At 46.1% G+C, this 17,937-nt stretch overlaps 7 protein-coding genes across 7 annotated transcripts; 3 read left to right on the top strand and 4 right to left on the bottom strand.

Annotated features, from left to right (window-relative positions):
- Positions 1–340: 340 nt before the first annotated feature.
- MGYG_00565 (hypothetical protein) lies at positions 341–1,470 on the top strand (the record flags this gene model as incomplete). The annotated part of the gene is made up of 2 exons (XM_003176428.1): positions 341–933; positions 999–1,470. 2 exons carry the CDS (start codon positions 341–343, stop codon positions 1,468–1,470), a joined length of 1,065 nt encoding a protein of 354 aa, XP_003176476.1.
- Positions 1,471–3,352: 1,882 nt separating this feature from the next.
- On the top strand, positions 3,353–3,732 carry MGYG_00566 (hypothetical protein; the record flags this gene model as incomplete). The annotated part of the gene is made up of 3 exons (XM_003176429.1): positions 3,353–3,358; positions 3,416–3,487; positions 3,544–3,732. The coding sequence occupies 3 exons, from the start codon at positions 3,353–3,355 to the stop codon at positions 3,730–3,732; spliced, it is 267 nt and encodes an 88-aa protein (XP_003176477.1).
- Positions 3,733–4,716: 984 nt separating this feature from the next.
- On the bottom strand, positions 4,717–6,130 carry MGYG_00567 (CAMK/CAMK1 protein kinase; the record flags this gene model as incomplete). The annotated part of the gene is made up of 4 exons (XM_003176430.1): positions 4,717–5,323; positions 5,387–5,717; positions 5,775–5,865; positions 5,942–6,130. The coding sequence occupies 4 exons, from the start codon at positions 6,128–6,130 to the stop codon at positions 4,717–4,719; spliced, it is 1,218 nt and encodes a 405-aa protein (XP_003176478.1).
- A 688-nt stretch (positions 6,131–6,818) lies between these two features.
- Positions 6,819–13,615, bottom strand: MGYG_00568 (DNA polymerase epsilon catalytic subunit A; the record flags this gene model as incomplete). The annotated part of the gene is made up of 3 exons (XM_003176431.1): positions 6,819–12,772; positions 12,823–12,959; positions 13,011–13,615. The coding sequence occupies 3 exons, from the start codon at positions 13,613–13,615 to the stop codon at positions 6,819–6,821; spliced, it is 6,696 nt and encodes a 2,231-aa protein (XP_003176479.1).
- A 415-nt stretch (positions 13,616–14,030) lies between these two features.
- MGYG_00569 (hypothetical protein) lies at positions 14,031–14,716 on the top strand (the record flags this gene model as incomplete). Its single annotated transcript, XM_003176432.1, has 2 exons — positions 14,031–14,370; positions 14,451–14,716. The coding sequence occupies 2 exons, from the start codon at positions 14,031–14,033 to the stop codon at positions 14,714–14,716; spliced, it is 606 nt and encodes a 201-aa protein (XP_003176480.1).
- A 203-nt stretch (positions 14,717–14,919) lies between these two features.
- Positions 14,920–15,675, bottom strand: MGYG_00570 (hypothetical protein; the record flags this gene model as incomplete). Its single annotated transcript, XM_003176433.1, has 1 exon — positions 14,920–15,675. The coding sequence occupies one exon, from the start codon at positions 15,673–15,675 to the stop codon at positions 14,920–14,922; it is 756 nt and encodes a 251-aa protein (XP_003176481.1).
- Positions 15,676–16,159: 484 nt separating this feature from the next.
- MGYG_00571 (protein kinase subdomain-containing protein) lies at positions 16,160–17,842 on the bottom strand (the record flags this gene model as incomplete). Its single annotated transcript, XM_003176434.1, has 3 exons — positions 16,160–16,447; positions 16,507–17,626; positions 17,679–17,842. The coding sequence occupies 3 exons, from the start codon at positions 17,840–17,842 to the stop codon at positions 16,160–16,162; spliced, it is 1,572 nt and encodes a 523-aa protein (XP_003176482.1).
- Between the last annotated feature and the right edge of the window lie 95 nt (positions 17,843–17,937).

Genomic DNA, 17,937 nt, shown 5'->3' on the forward strand with positions numbered 1-17,937 from the left:
TATAATTGCACAGGCTGCAGCACCAGCGGCTCTTTAACCATACAAGAGGGCCAGACACGACCAAAGCTCTCTTATGGGGTTCGCTCCAGGAGACACTGCAGGAGCAAGCTGAAACCCCGAAGAAAGGCGCCCTCTCTTCCGCTCTTGCTCAGCCCGCAATCATCTGGTGGCCAGGCTTCCCTATTTCCTTACCTCTGTTGATATGATTTGATCTCGTCTTGTCTATTGACTGCTGAATCACTTATATACTTATATATCTTACAAGGATCAGCCTAGTCAGCTTCTTACAAGGAAAGGGAGTTTTCTTATTTCACCCGCTAACTGGCATCACTCGTCAAATATGGCTACTCCTGCGCAATGTTACTTCTGCTTCGAAACGCTAGCAGCTTCTTTTAATGGAGCTAAATCTCCAAAGCTCTCAGTAGTTGAAGAGTTATGGGCAGAGTTTGAGGCTGCAAAGACTCTTGCTTTACGCGCAGCAGAAGATAAAGACATGGAGGATGGAGGCTCTGTTGAACCCCATGTAGACGACACTGATGGTCAAGGGCAGCAGGGTGATATGGACAAAGGACAGACATTCTCGAACGCCCTGCAGCCACCTAGTATTCGCCGTCTTCAAAGTGTGGCTTCGTCGGGTTCATCCAGTGCATCAACTTCCACCCCACCAGCACTATCTGCCAGTTCTTCTCGTTCTGCACTGACGAGCAATACTTCTATATCATCCAGCCCTAGCCCTAATACTTCATCTATCTTCTCTCAACCCAAACATAGCTACAGCGAGACACTTCGCAGCACGCCTGCGGGTGCGTCATACCCACTCTTTGTGACATGGAATACGGTCTCCAGGAGCGGTAATAAGTCCCTCCGAGGCTGTATTGGCACTTTTGAGGCCCAAGAGCTGAGTTCTGGCCTGAAATCATATGCGTTGACATCGTATGGTCCCACGTACAAGGAAAACTCTGCTCGGAACGTAGACACGCTAACTCACCATTATACAGGGCATTTGGAGACACCAGATTCTCCCCAATACCATCCCAGCTTCTTCCCTCTCTTTCCTGCTCTCTGACTCTTCTCTCAAACTTTGAGACTTGTTCTCATGCGCTTGATTGGGAGTTGGGGACGCATGGGATCCGCATATCGTTCATCCACAGAGGTAGACGATATGGTGCTACATATCTTCCAGATGTCGCTGTTGATCAAGGGTGGACGAAGGAAGAAACCGTGGAGAGCCTTATGAGAAAGGCTGGATGGGAGGGGACATCGAGTGCAAGCAGTGTCACTCGTCGGTTCCTCCGTTCTGGGAGCTCTAGTGGTGGGAACCCAGATAGGCCCTGGGAAGATATGTCCGAGTTCAAGACGGTCAGATACCAGGGTCTGAAAGCCAGTGCATCTTATCCCGAATGGCAAGAGTGGAGAAAGTGGGTGGAATCTTCTCCTGATCGTTTAGCAACCTTAGAGGCGTCGCGTTAGATGTCTTGGGATTCTGTATTTCCCTGGAGGGCAGTGAGAGGGGCGTTTTCGAGGACTACTACTACTACTATACACTTTATATTCTTTCTCAGTTGTTATGGGCAATAAACCGTTACTATATTCCAGCTCTGAATCGCTCGTTCATAGTCCAGAAATGTGAGTTGACCGTTTCATTCTCAGCAACAACTGGCCAAGCAAGGAGACTACTTGTCGCTTAACCCGACGCGTATGTACACGGCACTCCGGACTTCCGTGAACCCCTGGCCATTTTATTATGCCGACGGCTTCATCAACACCTTCGCTCAAAGTCTCAAGAGCATCGAGATGGAGTAGGGGGCCTTGTAAGACGGTCCAAAAACCCCATATTACTCTTAATATCGACCAAGTCTCCCGTCGTGACATCCGCTCAATATACACAACCGTGATATAAAAATACACCAGCCAATCGATCGGAGACATAACCGACGGATAATTTTATGTTGTCTCGTGTTCTCCTAAGGTGTTGTTGTGAGGGGTTACTTGGAGCTTGAGATGCCTTTCAATCTCACCCGTTTCCCCCAGATAGGTATCTTCTCCGTGTGGTACTTAATCTACTTGCTATGAACCTATTTATAACTAACCAGTGGGCCAGTGAAATTACTCGCCAGGAGATTGTGAGGTGACATTTTGCATAAAAGGCAGAAAAGAATGCATCACTTGTGATATTCCCCAGTCAGAACACGGGTGAGACTCGTGAACAGCAGCCCCATCAAGCTGAAAGGCTTGAGCCGTCTCTATCTTCCCGCTGAGAAGAACAGGGCAGATCGATTGTTGGACAAGGAGTGAAGGGGCTGTTGCTGGCCTCCCACTGGTGATGTTGAACAGTAGTAATACGAACGATCGCCGTTGACCTCCATCTTACCAGCAAACTAGTTAAAAACAAACTAAATTAAACTACAGCCAGCCTTGAGCCTCAACTCCCTGTCCATGGGGGGTATCAGGTTCTCCGGGGCCGTATCTCGTACTCTGCCTTTCTGCTTGGTGGTTCTTTGGAGAACCCAAGGAGCCACGCGGCTATGCCAGTCACCCCTTGGGAGATTCTCCGAAAACATATCAAAACACTTGGAAACAGCACCAACCCACCCAGAATTGCTGTGAACACGAGAAAAGTGGATCAGCAAGCGTCTTAGGAAGTACCGCGTCCAGATTCTAATATTAGAAAAACTCCGCAGTTTCTGGATGATCAGATCAACCAGGACAGGCAATTGCGCTCGTTGGCTGCCTTTCTCGTCCAGAGAAGGGAATTGCCAAACAAAGCGCAGAAGACTACGAAGTATACGAAGACAGATCTCCATTCGTGGCGCGAGTTCGAATCCTTCAGTTGGCTATGATACCAAATGCATCTGATGCATCCCGTCGTGCATTGCTGTGATATCCCGCCTGCAGGACGCCTGGCAGAGCGAAATTCAGGCTTCTTACACAAGAGTCAGTACTCTAGGCAGAGTAATTGTTCTCGTGTTTGCGAGACAGCGCGCATATGAAGTCGGAAGCAGCAAGTGGTACAGCCTTTCAATAATAGTAAACAAAGACAGGGATCTACCCGAATATCACCCAAGCTTCAGTCCTCTTCTCACCGAAATTGTGGATCCCGGTTGTTCATTGGGGAGAAGATACCAATGAGTGAGCCTCCAGATATTGTTAGCAGCCTTAAAGACGGAATGGAACTCGTATAGGCTGAGTTGTGGTCAAAAATGAGGAGGTCAAGAGGAGAGGAGGTGTCCAGAAGGACATATATAAAGGAGCATGTTGACCCAGTTCATCTGCTTTCCTTTCAGCAGACCAACACACATCAAACACTACTCTGAACCTAGCCCACCCAACTAAATCCTTTCAACCAGAAAATATGAAGGTATACTTCACCCCCTTGGTGATTATTTTCTACTCGCTGACTCGGGTTGCCTTATAGCTCACCACCGTCTTCGCCCTTGTTGCCTTTGTGCCCGCCTGCCTTGCAGCCGCCACTGGTGCCGAAAGTCCTGTAAGCAATATGGACTATGATATGTCATATAATGTACTAACGACTGGTCTTTATAGCTTGAGAAGAGAGCCTGCCGCCCAAGCAACTGTCTCTGCAACGGAATTCAGGGACAGTTCTGTGGTAATGAGAAAATCAACCGTGCCTGCACTAACGGCCACGTCTTCGAGTGTGCCAAGAGCACTGGCAAGGCCTGTGACTATGGTGTTAGAAACTCTTGCCGCAAGTGCGGAAAGCTCAGCTGCTAGATGTCAGATGTATATAGACATCTTATCTCACTGAACAAAGTCAGGGAGTTCAGACCCCTCTTTAATCTTGATCAACAATGTTTTTTCAATCAAAACAGTCAAAATAATCAAAAATTCTAGCTCAGCCAGCTATAGCCGGGACATAAGAGCAGATTTCTTATAGTTCTTGTAGTAAAATTTAGGCCCTCTCTGGTTCGTTATAGGAGAAGCAACCCCCGTAGAATGTTCAAGGAGCCCTGGTAGCCGGCGCTATCGTGATAGGTGCTTCTAGCAGTGGAATAGTATAATTATATACACTCTCTTTGGGAATAAGACCTTGTCTGTGGGAATCGGAGTCTTAACTGTGGTTCGAATAGTATCAAGCAGATTACTCGGTCAGCCCTGCTTCTATAGTTAAAGAATCGTAGATAGCAATGGAGGCTTGTCAAATATAACCCGTCAACAGAAATTCACTATCAACGAACTCTATACTTAAAGTTATGGGTATCATTACAACATATGAGTGAGGTATATTGGCTGAGTATGAGCCATGGACCGGGGATGTCTGACCCCGGTGGTTATATACTTAGCAATGATCAACAGGACAGCTTTGGTTGTTCAATATACGGGAATGTTGATATATGCTCAAAAAAGGAAAACACTTTAGTCTTTGTGTCGACCTTTTCCGCCAATCTACTTCAATGCCATGTTGTTCTTCTATACTACATTATAGAGATAGTTAGATAGAGTAGACAGGCTAGCCAACTAGCTGCATATTTTTTTGCCTAAATAATTGTAGCACATGGGCATTTTAACGAACAGGACGTTGAAGTATACTTGATCTTTCGATCTATATGTATTGCGAGGCACATCAACAAAAAAGAGCTTTGAACGCGCTAGACTTGTGGTTAAGATCCATTTCTCTTATCCAATAGCAACTAAATAGGAACTCCGAGAACTATCGTCACTGGAGCAAAAATTAAAAGAACCCATACCGTTATTATTTCACCGCCGTCCAGCAGCAGACTGCCACAACCCCGTGACCACATTTTTAACTCTCTTCTCCTGTTCCTTTATCTGTTCCTCGGTTTGGCCTCTGGCATTCCCCCTGCTATCAATTTCCATGTGGTCATCATGACCTCCATTCTCGGGCGTAACCTGATCACCATTGACTCGTTCTGGCCTTGGATCAATGCTCATCGCACCATCCATCATAAGGCCACCGCCTTCTCTCAACTTGTTGATAGCACGAACAGTGTCGATAGCCTTGTGCAGTGTACGCCGGGCATTGAAGTTCTTCTTGACAACTGGTAGAAGATCCTCGCCGGTGCCAGCCTTTGCAGTGGCTTCGGGGTTCGATGGATCTGCCGGTGGGTTAATCCATGGGTGCTGAAGGGCTTCATGAGAGGTAATACGAGCAAGAGGGTCAGTAGTAAGGCATCGTTTAATGAACTCGCACGCAGTGGGGGATACGTTGCGCCAGTAGTCTTCTGGTGTAAAGGAGTAATCTGCCACCAAAATGGCCTGCATCTCTTCAACGTTGGAGTCACGGTCAAAAGGCATATAACCACATAGTAGGAAGTATGTGATTACTCCGATAGCCCAAATATCCCTGCAAATAGTGACGTATTAGCGTTCTGTATGTCTGATGTTAGGGAAAATATTCTGCTCTTACACAGGCTTTCCATGTCCGCTCTTTTTGAAAATTTCTGGGGCCATGTACCCAGGGGTGCCGCAGGTTGTTGTCAAGACATGAAATTGCTCTTCATCCATTATTCTTGAAAGCCCGAAATCAGCAATTAGTAGATCGGCATTATCTTCAGGCGTACGGAACAGAAGGTTCTCGGGTTTCAAGTCCCTGTGGACGATTCCGTGGTCGTGGAGGTATGCTACTGCAGACAGCGTAGCCCGGATAAGATCGGCTGCATCAGACTCGTAGTAGCTTCCCTTTCGGCAAATTCGATCGAACAATTCTCCTCCCAAGGCCAGGTCCGTGACAAGGTACACTATGCACATTATTGGGTTAATAAGAGTCTAGCGGTAGACTCACTAGGTGTACATACGGTTATTCATAGTCTCAAAATAGTCCACCAGGGTAAGGATATTCTGGTGTCCCATTGACACCCTCTTCAGGACAGCAATCTCATTTCGAACCTTTAGTTAATAAATCGGTTAGCTTCGATTTAGAATAGAACCAAACGGCTGTATAACTCGTCGGGCAACTGCATACCATGTGCTCCCGTCCTGTCATCAAGCGTTTATTGATAACCTTTGCAGCATAGTACCGGCCAGTATCAATATGGACACACTCTTTCACGACGGAATAAGACCCAGCTCCCAGTGTCTTCCCTGTTTTATACCTGCATGGCTGGACTTCGGTTTTCGGCCTGCTTGCCTCTGGGTGACCCTGAGCTGCCATTGGGCCAAGATGTCGAACTTTGCCAAAAGTACGGCGTAAGGAGAAGTGGGCGCAGGGGGCTCGGCTTCGACTAGCTATCGAGATTCTGTATTTGGCAAGACTCGGTTCTCCTCTGTCTCTCTATCTCTTGACGGAGGAGTAGTTGTCCGGGGGTTTCGTTATCGTAAGCGGGGTAGGTTAGCGAGCAAACCAGGGGTAACTCCAACAAGCAAAACCAACAACGATGAAGAGCGTCCGTCTAGAGCTTCAAAAATCGCAAAACGGTGCAGTCAAAGATAGTAGACTGCAAGGTAGAATTGGCCTGTTGAGTTGGTCGACGGGCTTGAAGCGCTTCGCAAGTTGGAAGTTGATCCACCGGCGTTTTGCCCCACGCCATTTTGGGATAAGGCTTGGACATGCCCGAAAAGGGGAAACGGAGACGACGACTCTCGACTTCTATACAACGTAAATATATATACAACGCAGTGATATAACCAACCTGAAATGCTAGAATAGGTACAGGGACGACAAGTGAAGGTAAACGATTACACCCCTTTTCCACATATATTTTGCCTCCGTGAACGCCGGTACATAAACAAAAAAAACAAAACAAAAGACATCTCATGCAACGAAAAAGCCATTACTAGAGCCACACTCTAGATCGAATATCTCACATTATTGAGTATCATGGATATCATGAACTGCCCGCTCATATGCCTTCCAAAACGCCTTTCGTAACCATGGACAACATCTTGAAACCGTAATAATCAGCTATGCTTTTGTATACCCGCAGCCTTTTCTCCGTGGCACGCCTGTCGATAGTCTCAGCCCACTCACCGCTGCATGAGCAGTGTTCCATGAATGGGTTAATCATTATACCAGCGCATTTGGCGCATTTGAGGTCTTGTGCTTGCCACTCCATCACAAGACCTTGGACTTCGCCAATAATCCTCTCTTCGATGAATAGCCGATCGTATTCGGTAGAACAGTAAGGGCAGGTCCACGGAGGGAGGGTTGTCGACGCATTATTCTCCGTTCCGCTTTCGGGAAGCAATTCGGGGTCACGGCAGAGATCCAAGTCCCGGGCCATAGTACAATTATGACATATTATCTGTGAAAGAACTAAGCTTGAGCTTGGGCTTTCGAATTTCCCTTCGTCACTAAACTCGCGGATGTCGAAAAGTGCAAGGAGGTCTCGACGGAGAAGCCTCACTTCCAGTGTGGTGTATTTAGAGAGTCCGAGGACCTGCATAAGGTATTTAACCAACTCTAGGGTTGGGTTACGTTCATGCTTAGGAGGCACCGCTCCAGGAAGTACGGGGAAGTCGTAGTCAGAGGCAAGCTCAGGGTGCAACATCTCGTCACGCTGTCGACGAATCAAGCCAGCTACCTGTTTTTTCAGTGCTTTAGAGAAGGATTGGCTCAACACTGAAGTTATCTCGACGCTCTCGCTTTCGTCTTCAGGCCGGAATGGAAGTTGTGTCTGCCGAGGAGTCCCATCGGTTTCGCCATTCACCGTAACAGGTTTCTTGAGTCCGTGCATTATCTCGACGTACTCCACAATCCAGTCCACGAACACAGATTGCAGGGGAGTGGGCAAGAATCTGCTAATCTGCCAGTTCATAATGGCTTCCAGCTCTTGCTTGTCGGCCTCGACAACTTCCTGACATGCTTTGCCGCCATAGTTGAATTGATCATACCATATCAAGTAATCCCAATATTCCTTGATGTCAATGTCAAGGAAGTGGAACAACGGCTTTTCCTTAATAGATTGAAGAATATATTTGCTGTAAGCATAAGCATTCCCAACCTCGGTTTTGGTTGTCTGAAGAATCAATCTGTTTGGGTTTGCATAAATGACATTGGACCCAACTCGTTTGAAGGCCAAGATAAGCTGTTGCAAAGCCTTTTTCAGGATCATCTGCATGTACTGGTGCAGTGCATGATCGTATAAACAGCAATCCGCACTCTCCACCCATCGAATAAGATGCTGGACCATGACATCTGCCATCCCATTGCCCTTGCAGGCTTCGTTCCACCAGGATTTTACCATTTCTCGCAAAACAAGTATACCCACAGCGGAGAATGCAGTGTCTGAATACAAAACACCCGTTCCGTCCGAGATTTTCTCTTGATCTCCTGGAGCTGTTGGGTTGAGCAATGCGGGTTCATTGTTTTCGAGGTCATTGATAAGTGATGAGGTGAGGACAGTATTAATGGCAAGATTTCGGACCTCAAGCTCAATGCAAACAGTAGAATATGCACCGGCTATATTGACAGAAGCCATCTCAACCGAATTTAGTGGGCCTAGGATGTTGTCCTTTTCATATCCACCGTGATCGGGAAGAGGGCTAGCGGACCACCATAAAACAACATTGCTCTGCTCGAGCTGGCGAGCATAAAGGATATCGATTAAGTGTTTAGGGTCATCCTTCTCCAAGTTGCCGATCGGTACATTACCGTATCTCGCAAATCCCAATAGATGGTTAACCCAGGAATCCAGCGCTAAGTAATGTACCACGATTTGTCTTGCGGCGTATGATTGCCAGCCCAACGGCGGCAGTTCATTATCTGAAGCATTGGACCTGAGAGATATCATCGGGTAATCCTTCAGAATTGAAATTAGACGTGGAAGCTGGCGACTTTTGGGTGACTGAACTACAACCATCATTGGCATAGTAGTCTCATTGCGAAACTTTTTAATAATGTCACCAACTTCTAAGTGGGCCTTTCGCTTCGTTGTAACCTGCGTTGTCTTGAAATGTAGCTTATCTTGGTATTGGAATATTTGCTGCCATGCTTCATTATTTTGCTCGCCTGCTTTCCGTTGCAGAGCCTCCGCGAAAATTTTATCGACATTGGGAAATCCTTGGATGTCCCTTTGCTTTGTGTACGTCACAATATGAGCTTCTCCAGATTTAGTGGAGAAAACAGAGAATATCTCACGTTCACCGGAGACTATATGATAGAGCAGGACATATTGAAATTCTGCTCCTTCGAGATAAATACCCGGTTCTGGGGCTGGAAGAAGAGTTGACAAATCAAAGCCATGCTCCAAACCTTTGCCGAGAACTCCTCGCTGCTCTTCATCAAAAGTACAATGGTTTCCGAGTTTGAGGACGGCCCGAACGTTGAATGGCACTTTCTTCTCATACACTCCTTCAACGCTTGGGTGGTTAAGTAATAGGGATATCTTTGATGCTTCTCTCAGATATATCTCTTCTGGCATACTCAGTTGGAATAAATGGACGGATGGATGGCCATTTGGCAGTGTGTGATTGACTTTCTGCACAGAACAGCCAGTGATATCAACATCCGGAAGATCCACATCTTTGAAATTGATAAATATCTGACGGGGTATTTTGATGGTTATGGTGTGCACTTTCCGATCAATCAGCACGAATGCCCTCACCTCACCCGGGCTACTAGTTTCCCTAAGTTGCAATATCTGCCAGGTATTGACATAGGTCAGTTCGGCCTGGTTTCGGAAGAAACTGCCAATCGAGTCAGAAGCTGCGGTTTTCTTAGCGCCAAAGAGCTTGCGGCGCCGGAGACGTGCTTGTTTCTGGATTTTCCATTTCTGTTTCTGGTAACGGAGCCAGTCTTCGTAGTTCTTGGTAATCGATGGCATTACCGGTGGAAGGCTGGCATAAGGATCTTGAGATATAACTGTATCCCCTGGAGCTTTTCGCTTCTGAGTGAGCTTGTTCCCTATCTGTGTACCTGGTTTCTGGCTTCCACGCTGCATCATATCTTCGATATCCCCAGCAGAAGGAACACGATGATCCATAATATTTGTTGAGATATTGGCTAATGGGTTTTTTGTAAAGAGATCAGTCATTTTCTTTTGTTTGAACCTGTCTTCCTTGGTATTGATCCTTCGCTGAAGCCACTCCGGGTGAGCAACTCGAGGGACCGGATTGGAGACTTTCTGCAGAGCAGCGGGTATAGTTATCAATTTTTGAATCACGGATCCCAATCGTTCCAAGTAATAATCCCAATCAATTATTGTACGTGGGTCCATATCTCCAGGGTCCTCTTTCAGCCATTTACGTAGGAAAAACCGTTTGATATTCTCCTCCGCTGAAAAAATAGCAACAGGAACGGCTCTTTCTGTGACAGGGGAGTTCCTCGGGGCAGCAGATATGATATACTTGCAGTTCAGTCCTTTGTCTTTGATCATTTGCTCCCCTAGAAATTCAGCAAGTCGTTTGGCGGTGGTGATTGACGTAGATTTTTGACTCCCGTATTCCTCGATGGTTTTAGACATACTCCTGTTTTCACATATCATATCAATTAGTTCCTCGTCTGCCAACGTTGAGCCATGCATATGTAGAACATCCAGCCATCTGTTCGCAACTTCAGCTACAGCTCCATATGTCTCTTCAAGTGTAGTTCCCTCAAGAAAGAACTTAAAAATTTGTGTCTGAAACACCTTGATGAGTTTAAGCTCTCCCCTTCGCTTTACCTCAAACCCTTTCAATTCAGCAAGAGATCCATCATGATTGAATACAGCATAACGCTTCTTCAAGTTCTTATCCTCTTCCTTTGAGGTTGGTAGAATCATGGCCCTGTAGGGGCCATCGACCTCGAAAAAGATAGAATTATCACTGTGAGTTGTGTATCTGAACGTAGAAGGATCCGAAAGGGTCTGATATTGATGGTTTGTGAATCGACCGTGAACTAGATGGTTCAACATAACGCAAGGGTATGAAATGGCGAGTTTTTTACCATTTACAAGTTTGAATACGAAGTTCTCCGGAAAAGTGCCTGGCAACATGCACCAAATACCATCAGTATCGAGCTCCAGAGGTCGTCCAATCCGTTCCACTAGTTCCCTTGCCATCTGGATGATATGTGCTCCAGTTAAGCAAGTAACTCCAGCCATTTCCATGGAATACCATCGAGAACCTTTTCTCATCACATAGCCGTAGAAACTGTTCAGAATAACTTTATGGGCAAGCTGAAGAGAGTCAAAGAGAACAACCATCTTCTTTGCTTCTTCAACTTCCGAATTTGCAGCACCAGAAGACTTGAGAGACTCTACCTTGCCTTTCCAGACTTTCTGTTTGCCTTTGAAATCATATCTTCGATCCCTGAAGTTCCTGACGGTATCAACATAGAAGGGGTTTTCTCTCTGGCAAATGATGGCTTCGCGTTCGATGGTTCTCGTTTCACGAATTTTGTGATAAATTTTCTTGCTATATTCCTGTAGCCGTTTCTTCACGATCGTGGCTTGTTCACTTTCATCAAGGCTCTCGAAGCTTCTTGGGGGGTGGTTCTTTGTCTTCCCAGGAAACTTTTCGTTCTCAACCGCACGTCGGATCATGTTATATTCGTCGCGTTTTGCTGGTAAAAATTCTCCTCTCCAAGACCATGGTAGGCGTCTGTCGCAGGTTTTCCCAGGCCTGTTGAAATCGCAGGCAGCACAGTCGGACTCCTTGATCATTGAATCTGGCTGCAACCTGTTTGTAGTCATAATGTTGGGATACATAGACGCAACATCTAAATGATAAATAGATGGTCTCTCCTTTCGGTTCGGTGAATTTTTCAGATTAAGGAGCCTTTCCGTAATTTGTGCCTTGACTTCGGAGTAGTTGACCACGTCTTCCATGGATTTCTTTTCTTCCACGGTTATACTGAACTCGAGCGCTGCATCAAGATCACGAAGGAGCTCGTCAATAGCGGTTGTATCAACAGTAAAATTAACTGGGATATCACTGCGGAATACACCGGCCTCAATACTTTCCACGTGGCCGCCAACGTAAGTCTCAGAGTCAAGAAGATGACCTTCATAGAATGATTCATTGGGATCCATATGTTTGTTGGGCAGAACAATGTTATGCTGGTAGGCTTGAACCATCAGCAACATTTCACAGAGGGTTCCGGTACCTTTTCGAAGAACTTCATCTGGACTCAGTGGGATAATGGTACAGAGTGAAAAGATAAATGGATGGACATATTTCATATATAGATAATATGTCGCTACAGCATCAGAAACCGAGTATTCGGCTAATGTTTGAGGCCGTTCACTCGCATATCTGGTCATTAATTCCGGGTCGAGCTCATCGGGGTCGTAACCCAACTTCGCAACCGTAACAGCTTTCAAGCCACGGCTTCCCTGCGGAAGGTAACTATCACGATTTACCCATGAAAACGCATCCATATGAACGCAATGATCACTTTGGTATATGTCCTCGCTATTTTTTCGGAAGCCAATTTCAGCGTACATGTCAATTCCTTGGACACTTGCTCGTGCTTCAACAAAGGGCCAATCGAAAAAATCACCGTTATAAGTAACCATAACGCTTGGTTTTGCTTCCTTTACGTGGCTAAAAAAACGCTCTAGAACAGATTTCTCATCCGGTTCATTGAAAATCGTAAAAGGCCCATGGTATTCGGGTTTGGGGGTATATTCAAAATCGTTGATATCCTCAGAGACGATTTCCCTATTTGTAATCAGGTAACCTCGTCCGTCAATCATATATGATATCATCATAACCTGGTCAATCGCAGCATCCGGGAATTTCAACGGAAGTTTCGTGGTTTCTATATCATATGCAAGAACGATTGGGTCAGCTCTTTGCAGCCTTTCCTCAAGGCAGGTCAACGTTATAACACCGTGGATTGACTGAACCGTATACCACTTTCCAATGCGGATATCTAGATTGTCTTAGCCATAGCCAAACACTAAAGTTTATTAGAACCATTACCTTTATCGATTGAGACGCGGACATGGTAAGGTACGTCATATTCTCTGATATCCACAATATAGTCCGCGGCATCCTGCAGGGAGTTTTGTCCGTGGCTATTCGAGGCATCGTCAAAAAGATCAAATCCAGCATTTGCACTGTAATACCTATGTTAGTACCGTCCGAGAACAACGAATGTGGACACTAACCTTGCAAGCTCCGCATAGGTATCCATCGCATTGACATTCTTTCTATTTTTGACAGCAATGGGAAAGATGGTTTTTCGTACTGCAAGCAGGTCCGAGACGTTGGCAAAGCTCAACTGCAAAAACTTCCTTCTATATCCAAGCAAATGATTTGGCATTTGCAAATCCTCCTTTTCCACCACCTTTACCCCTTTCACTAGCTCCTCGAATGATCGCTTGCACCATTCCTCTACTTCCGCTTCATGTCCTCGTTTTGTAGCTACCAGGAAATAAGGGTCGTACTCGACCGCCGCCTTAAAACTGCCGCCATTATCTTCGAGAAAATAGAACTCTACTGCCGCTCGGCCACCAGGTATCTTTGCGTCTTCTATTGTTGTACTATGCATGTTGCATAGCCACCCAATTCGCTTCTTCCCTGCCTCATATCGCGCAAATCCCATCGTCTCATCGATCTCGTCCGCAATCCGTAACGCTTGGAATTTTTCATCTTGAGAGGTCGCTTCGCTCGACCGTAGAGATGACACACCAATGGTCTTTGACTTCTTCGGTATAAACGATGACGACTGCGATCTATAATTGTTGCCATATTTTCCTGGTCGGCGGGCCATCTTGGGCGCGTGTCAAGAATCGTAATTAAAAATGTGTAGAGAAAAGAAAAGATGGACTAAAGTAGATCCATTAGGCTAGGAAGCAGTGTTGAAGAAGACTGCATTGGAAGAAAACCACAATCTCAGGGACGAAAGCGCTTTGCGACAAAAAGTTCATCTTGAGGAAGAAACTCTCCATTCGAGATCGATTGTCAACTAATCGCGTCTGGCGCGTTTCTTCGCGTTTCTTAAGGTTTGCTTAATTGAAGCGGCGCGGGTAAATATTCCATTTCCAGATATATTTCTTGGCACGCGCCAAGCTTGCCTTCTCAGGAACAAAAAGTTGAAGATGGGGAGAAGACAGAAGCGACGCAGAAGAAATTTTGACAGGCTGGACAAAACAAACAATTGATCTGTCGGCGCAACAGAGGTAGACATGGCGGCGGACTCTCGAGATCAAACTTCGCAGGCGGATCCTTCTACAAAAACGGAGCCAACGACGGCGGACGGAAAGACGAGATATGAAATATCCAAGTCGCAAGTGGGCAAGCTATGGGAGGAGCTCGGAAACCCCAGCGAACCGATCAATTTAATGCCTGGTGGCACCTATAACTCGGCAGGCGGTAAGCCAAAGGAAGTCACGGTTATGGATTCACTGAAATCGTTATCCCTCGATAAATTTACATCGGTATACAAAGCCCCTTGCGCGCGAGATTCTCTTCTAGTGGGAATAGGTACAGGATTCGGCATTGGAGGCATAAGGGCTATACTTGGAGGTATGAAAGCGGTTATGTACAGCCAGTTTAGAGAGTGTCCGTAACAGGAAAGGTGCAAGTGAGATTAACTTCTATCCTAGGTCTTAAGTCGTTATGGAGTGCTAGTAACTGGGCTGTTGGTTCTTTTGCGATTGTGTCGTTGGCTGCACACGAATACTGCCAAAGACAGAGGGCCATTGAACGTGAGGGAATGAGAGAAGCGGCTGAACTCATGAGGGAACTCAAGCTTAGGAAACAAAAGGAGCGAGACGCTGCCAGGAAACTGCACGAGGAAGAGGAAGCCCGGAAAGCAGAGGAGGCACGCCGGAAGAGCTGGACGAACCTGTCCAATTATAAATTTTGGTAGATATTTGGGCCACAGCATTTTCATATCCCCTGGGAGTCTCGGAGTCTGGGTTGTGGGCATTCCAGGACGACAAATACCTTGACACCTGTATAACATTCGAGTAGACGTCTGTACGAGCATTATTCCAATCTGTAAAATAGTCATTTGTTTCCAAGAACACTTCCCTAATCCTGATAGTCTGTAAAACGTCTTGTATACAATCCTTAGGCATCAAACTTGACTCTCTTCTGTTTGGGGAAGCCTTTTGCTATGGGGTCGCCACTATCATCATCCTTCTGCCTTCGTCTGCTCCGAGCTTCGCGTGCCTCACTAGCCATACGTCTCTTCCATTCAGCTACCTGGTCTTTTCGATGTTGGGACCTAGCCCACGCCACTTCAGCTGATGGCTTGAATCCCACTCCATTGAGTCCATATCCATCATCATTAGGGTCTAAAGCATGATGTCCCGTTATTTCTGAGTCATCCCAGGTCAATGATTCTTCGTTGGCCTCCGTATCGGTAGTTTCATTGAATGTAGGAGGCGGTGAACCCAAGTGCAAAGGGTCCGCTACCTCCGGAAAGCCTTTGTTGGAAGATATTAATGGCCCCACGGTAGAACCTGTCCGCTTCAAATCATCGCTATCATTATTTATTATAGAGTTTTGCCCATCTGTGGAAGGCTCTAATGGAAGCTCCGGTTTCCGAGACTGTATGTCGTGTCTTGTGGGGGAGTGACTCCGAAACCCCTCGCTTTTCGTGGTTTGGCATTGTATATCAAGATCTTGAAATTTACTAGCAACATTGCCATGGAGATGAGCCCCGGGTGCCTTCATACCAGCCCGATCACTGATTTCGGGTGTGCCTTCTGCATCATCTTGATCTGTACTTGATATTGGTGAGACTGACTCTTCGCTAAGGTCAGATTCGTCGTGTTTGCGCTTCAGAGTTTTGTTAAGAGCGAATAGCACTCTCCGTTCCATCTCTCAGGGTATAGTTAATAGTTATGTAAGGCTGTTGAAGTGACTGTTTCAGATTCATTTCATAAATCAGCTCAGGAGGTAACTATGGTACCAAATGCGCGTCATCCCATGGATTCGGATGATTTGCATCAGCCTGACCAGTGCCAACTAGTGTCGTTTAGGTAGCTCTTCGTTGGGATATGTGAACTTTTCCATGATTTTGGATGTGAAATATTTGATATTGTGATAGTGATATTGGTTTGGTATCCGTCTAACTTCGAACGGCGCGTTTTATATTGCGACAGCTTAGTAAGCAAGGCGCTTCTGGCGCTTCGAGATGCCATGGAAGATTGAATGCTCACTGATATCCATTCAAGAACAAGATGTTGTCGTAAGTATACACAAAAAATGAAAAGCAGACAATCCTTCCGAATAAACAGACAGACATGGGGACAAGAAACATCCTTTCCTAAAACGCCATTCAAAGACTCCAAAACATAGAGGCTCACTTCTTTTGTTTCTTCTTCTTCTCCGACCCAGCATCTGCGTCGTGTTTCCGCTTCTTCTTCGGTGTAGCATCAGTTTCAGCATCAGATGCGTCAGCCGCCTTCTCCTTCTTCTCCTTTTTCTTCTCCTTCTTTTCCTTCTTCTCCTTCTTTTCCTTTTTCTTTTCCTTCTTTTCTTTCTTCTCATTCTTCTCAGCCTTGTCAGCATCTTCCATTTCAACATCATCGTCACCGTCACCGTCACCATCAATCTCAATATCAGCAAGAATCGAGTCCATGGCAGTTTTCTAAGTAATAAAACAGTCAGTAGTGTTAAAAACAGAGCGCTATGCGGATATCCACATACCATTGCTACTTCGTTCTTGGTCGGGGCGGCCCCAGAGGCGTAGAACTCCAGTCTTTCCTCTACTTGTTGTCGAAGAGCATTTCCGAAAGCTGTAGATGGTGTCTCGGAAAAGTTGTCTATCCTTGATGCAATTGAACACTTGTTTGCGAGGAACCGAGAGATACGACCCTTGTTCTTGGTACCGGCGCGGCCAATGAAAGAAGAATGATAGAGAAGACCATATTTAGGGGTGTTACCCTTGGTCTTAAGAGCTCTGAAAAGGGCCTTCTCAGCACCAAGGATTTGTACAGTTGAGGCAGGGTATTTCGAAAGGTTAGTCAAGCTTCCAGCGTGGGAGATCAAACGTGCACCAACAACTTCTCCAATAAGGGTAGCCAAGTTAGGAGCAACAACGCTCATCTTGTTAACCAGGTATGCATGGAGATTCTTGCGGTAATTTCCAAGGCTGACAACACGTTCGGCGAAAGCGATGACATTCTCCATATCTGTGCTCATGATATCCTGACCCATACTGTGTTTGGCAGCATCCATGATGCTGGTAGCAATTCCCTCGTCATCATCCACAATGGCAGCTAAATCATGGAGTTTGTCCTCAGAGAGGTCCTTCTTGTCCTTGATGAAGAGGGCACAGCGAGCATAACGATGGTTATCAGATACAATCTTGACCAATTCTGGGAAGTGCCACGAGTACCACTCTCTCACTCTCATGGAAAAAGTGTTGATAGCCTTGTCCAATTGATCCAAAATAGCAATAGCCTGGATGATGTGGTTGTCGTCGCGCTGAACCGAAAACTTGACTTTTGCACGGGAATAGGCATGCCCAAGACCCAACTGAGCAGTATTGATATCTCCCTCACGAAGCTGTTTGAGAAGCTTTCCAGAGTGCATTCGAATTCCTCGTAGCATATCCTGAACAACCTCGCTAGTGTCGCCAGTCTCACACTCTACAAATGGGAACGCCGCCTTGATGCTACCAGCCAGCCCTTTATCAGAGACACCCATCACCACGCTCTTTTTCTTGCTTGCTTTTGGCAGATTGAGCTCAAGAAACGAGATCAACGTCTCAGAAGCGACACCCTCGGATACGTCGTTAATTTCGCTAAGCGCTTGCTTATTATTTCTAACCAGATATTAGCATGCAAAAACGATAATTGAAACATAGGGAGACATACTCAAAAGGCAAGAAACTGACAACCTCGACCATTTTTCCGAATTTCGCAAGGTCTTGGTTAGCAGCTTGAACCTCCTTCAGTCTATTTCCAACAGAGTCGGGCTTGTGAACGACTTTGAAAAGAGAGTAGCCCACCGGGCCCTCGAAGAGAAGAAAGTCTGCCATGTCTATCGATAAAGAATGACTGTATCCTTGAAGTGGCCTGATTCCCGTCAATTGGCGGCTGCTCGACGAGCTCCTTTGAATTGAATGTTTGAAGC

The sequence above is a fragment of the Nannizzia gypsea genome, genomic scaffold (genome assembly GCF_000150975.2).
Source record: "Nannizzia gypsea CBS 118893 supercont1.1 genomic scaffold, whole genome shotgun sequence".
NCBI classification, from domain to species: Eukaryota; Fungi; Ascomycota; class Eurotiomycetes; order Onygenales; family Arthrodermataceae; genus Nannizzia; species Nannizzia gypsea.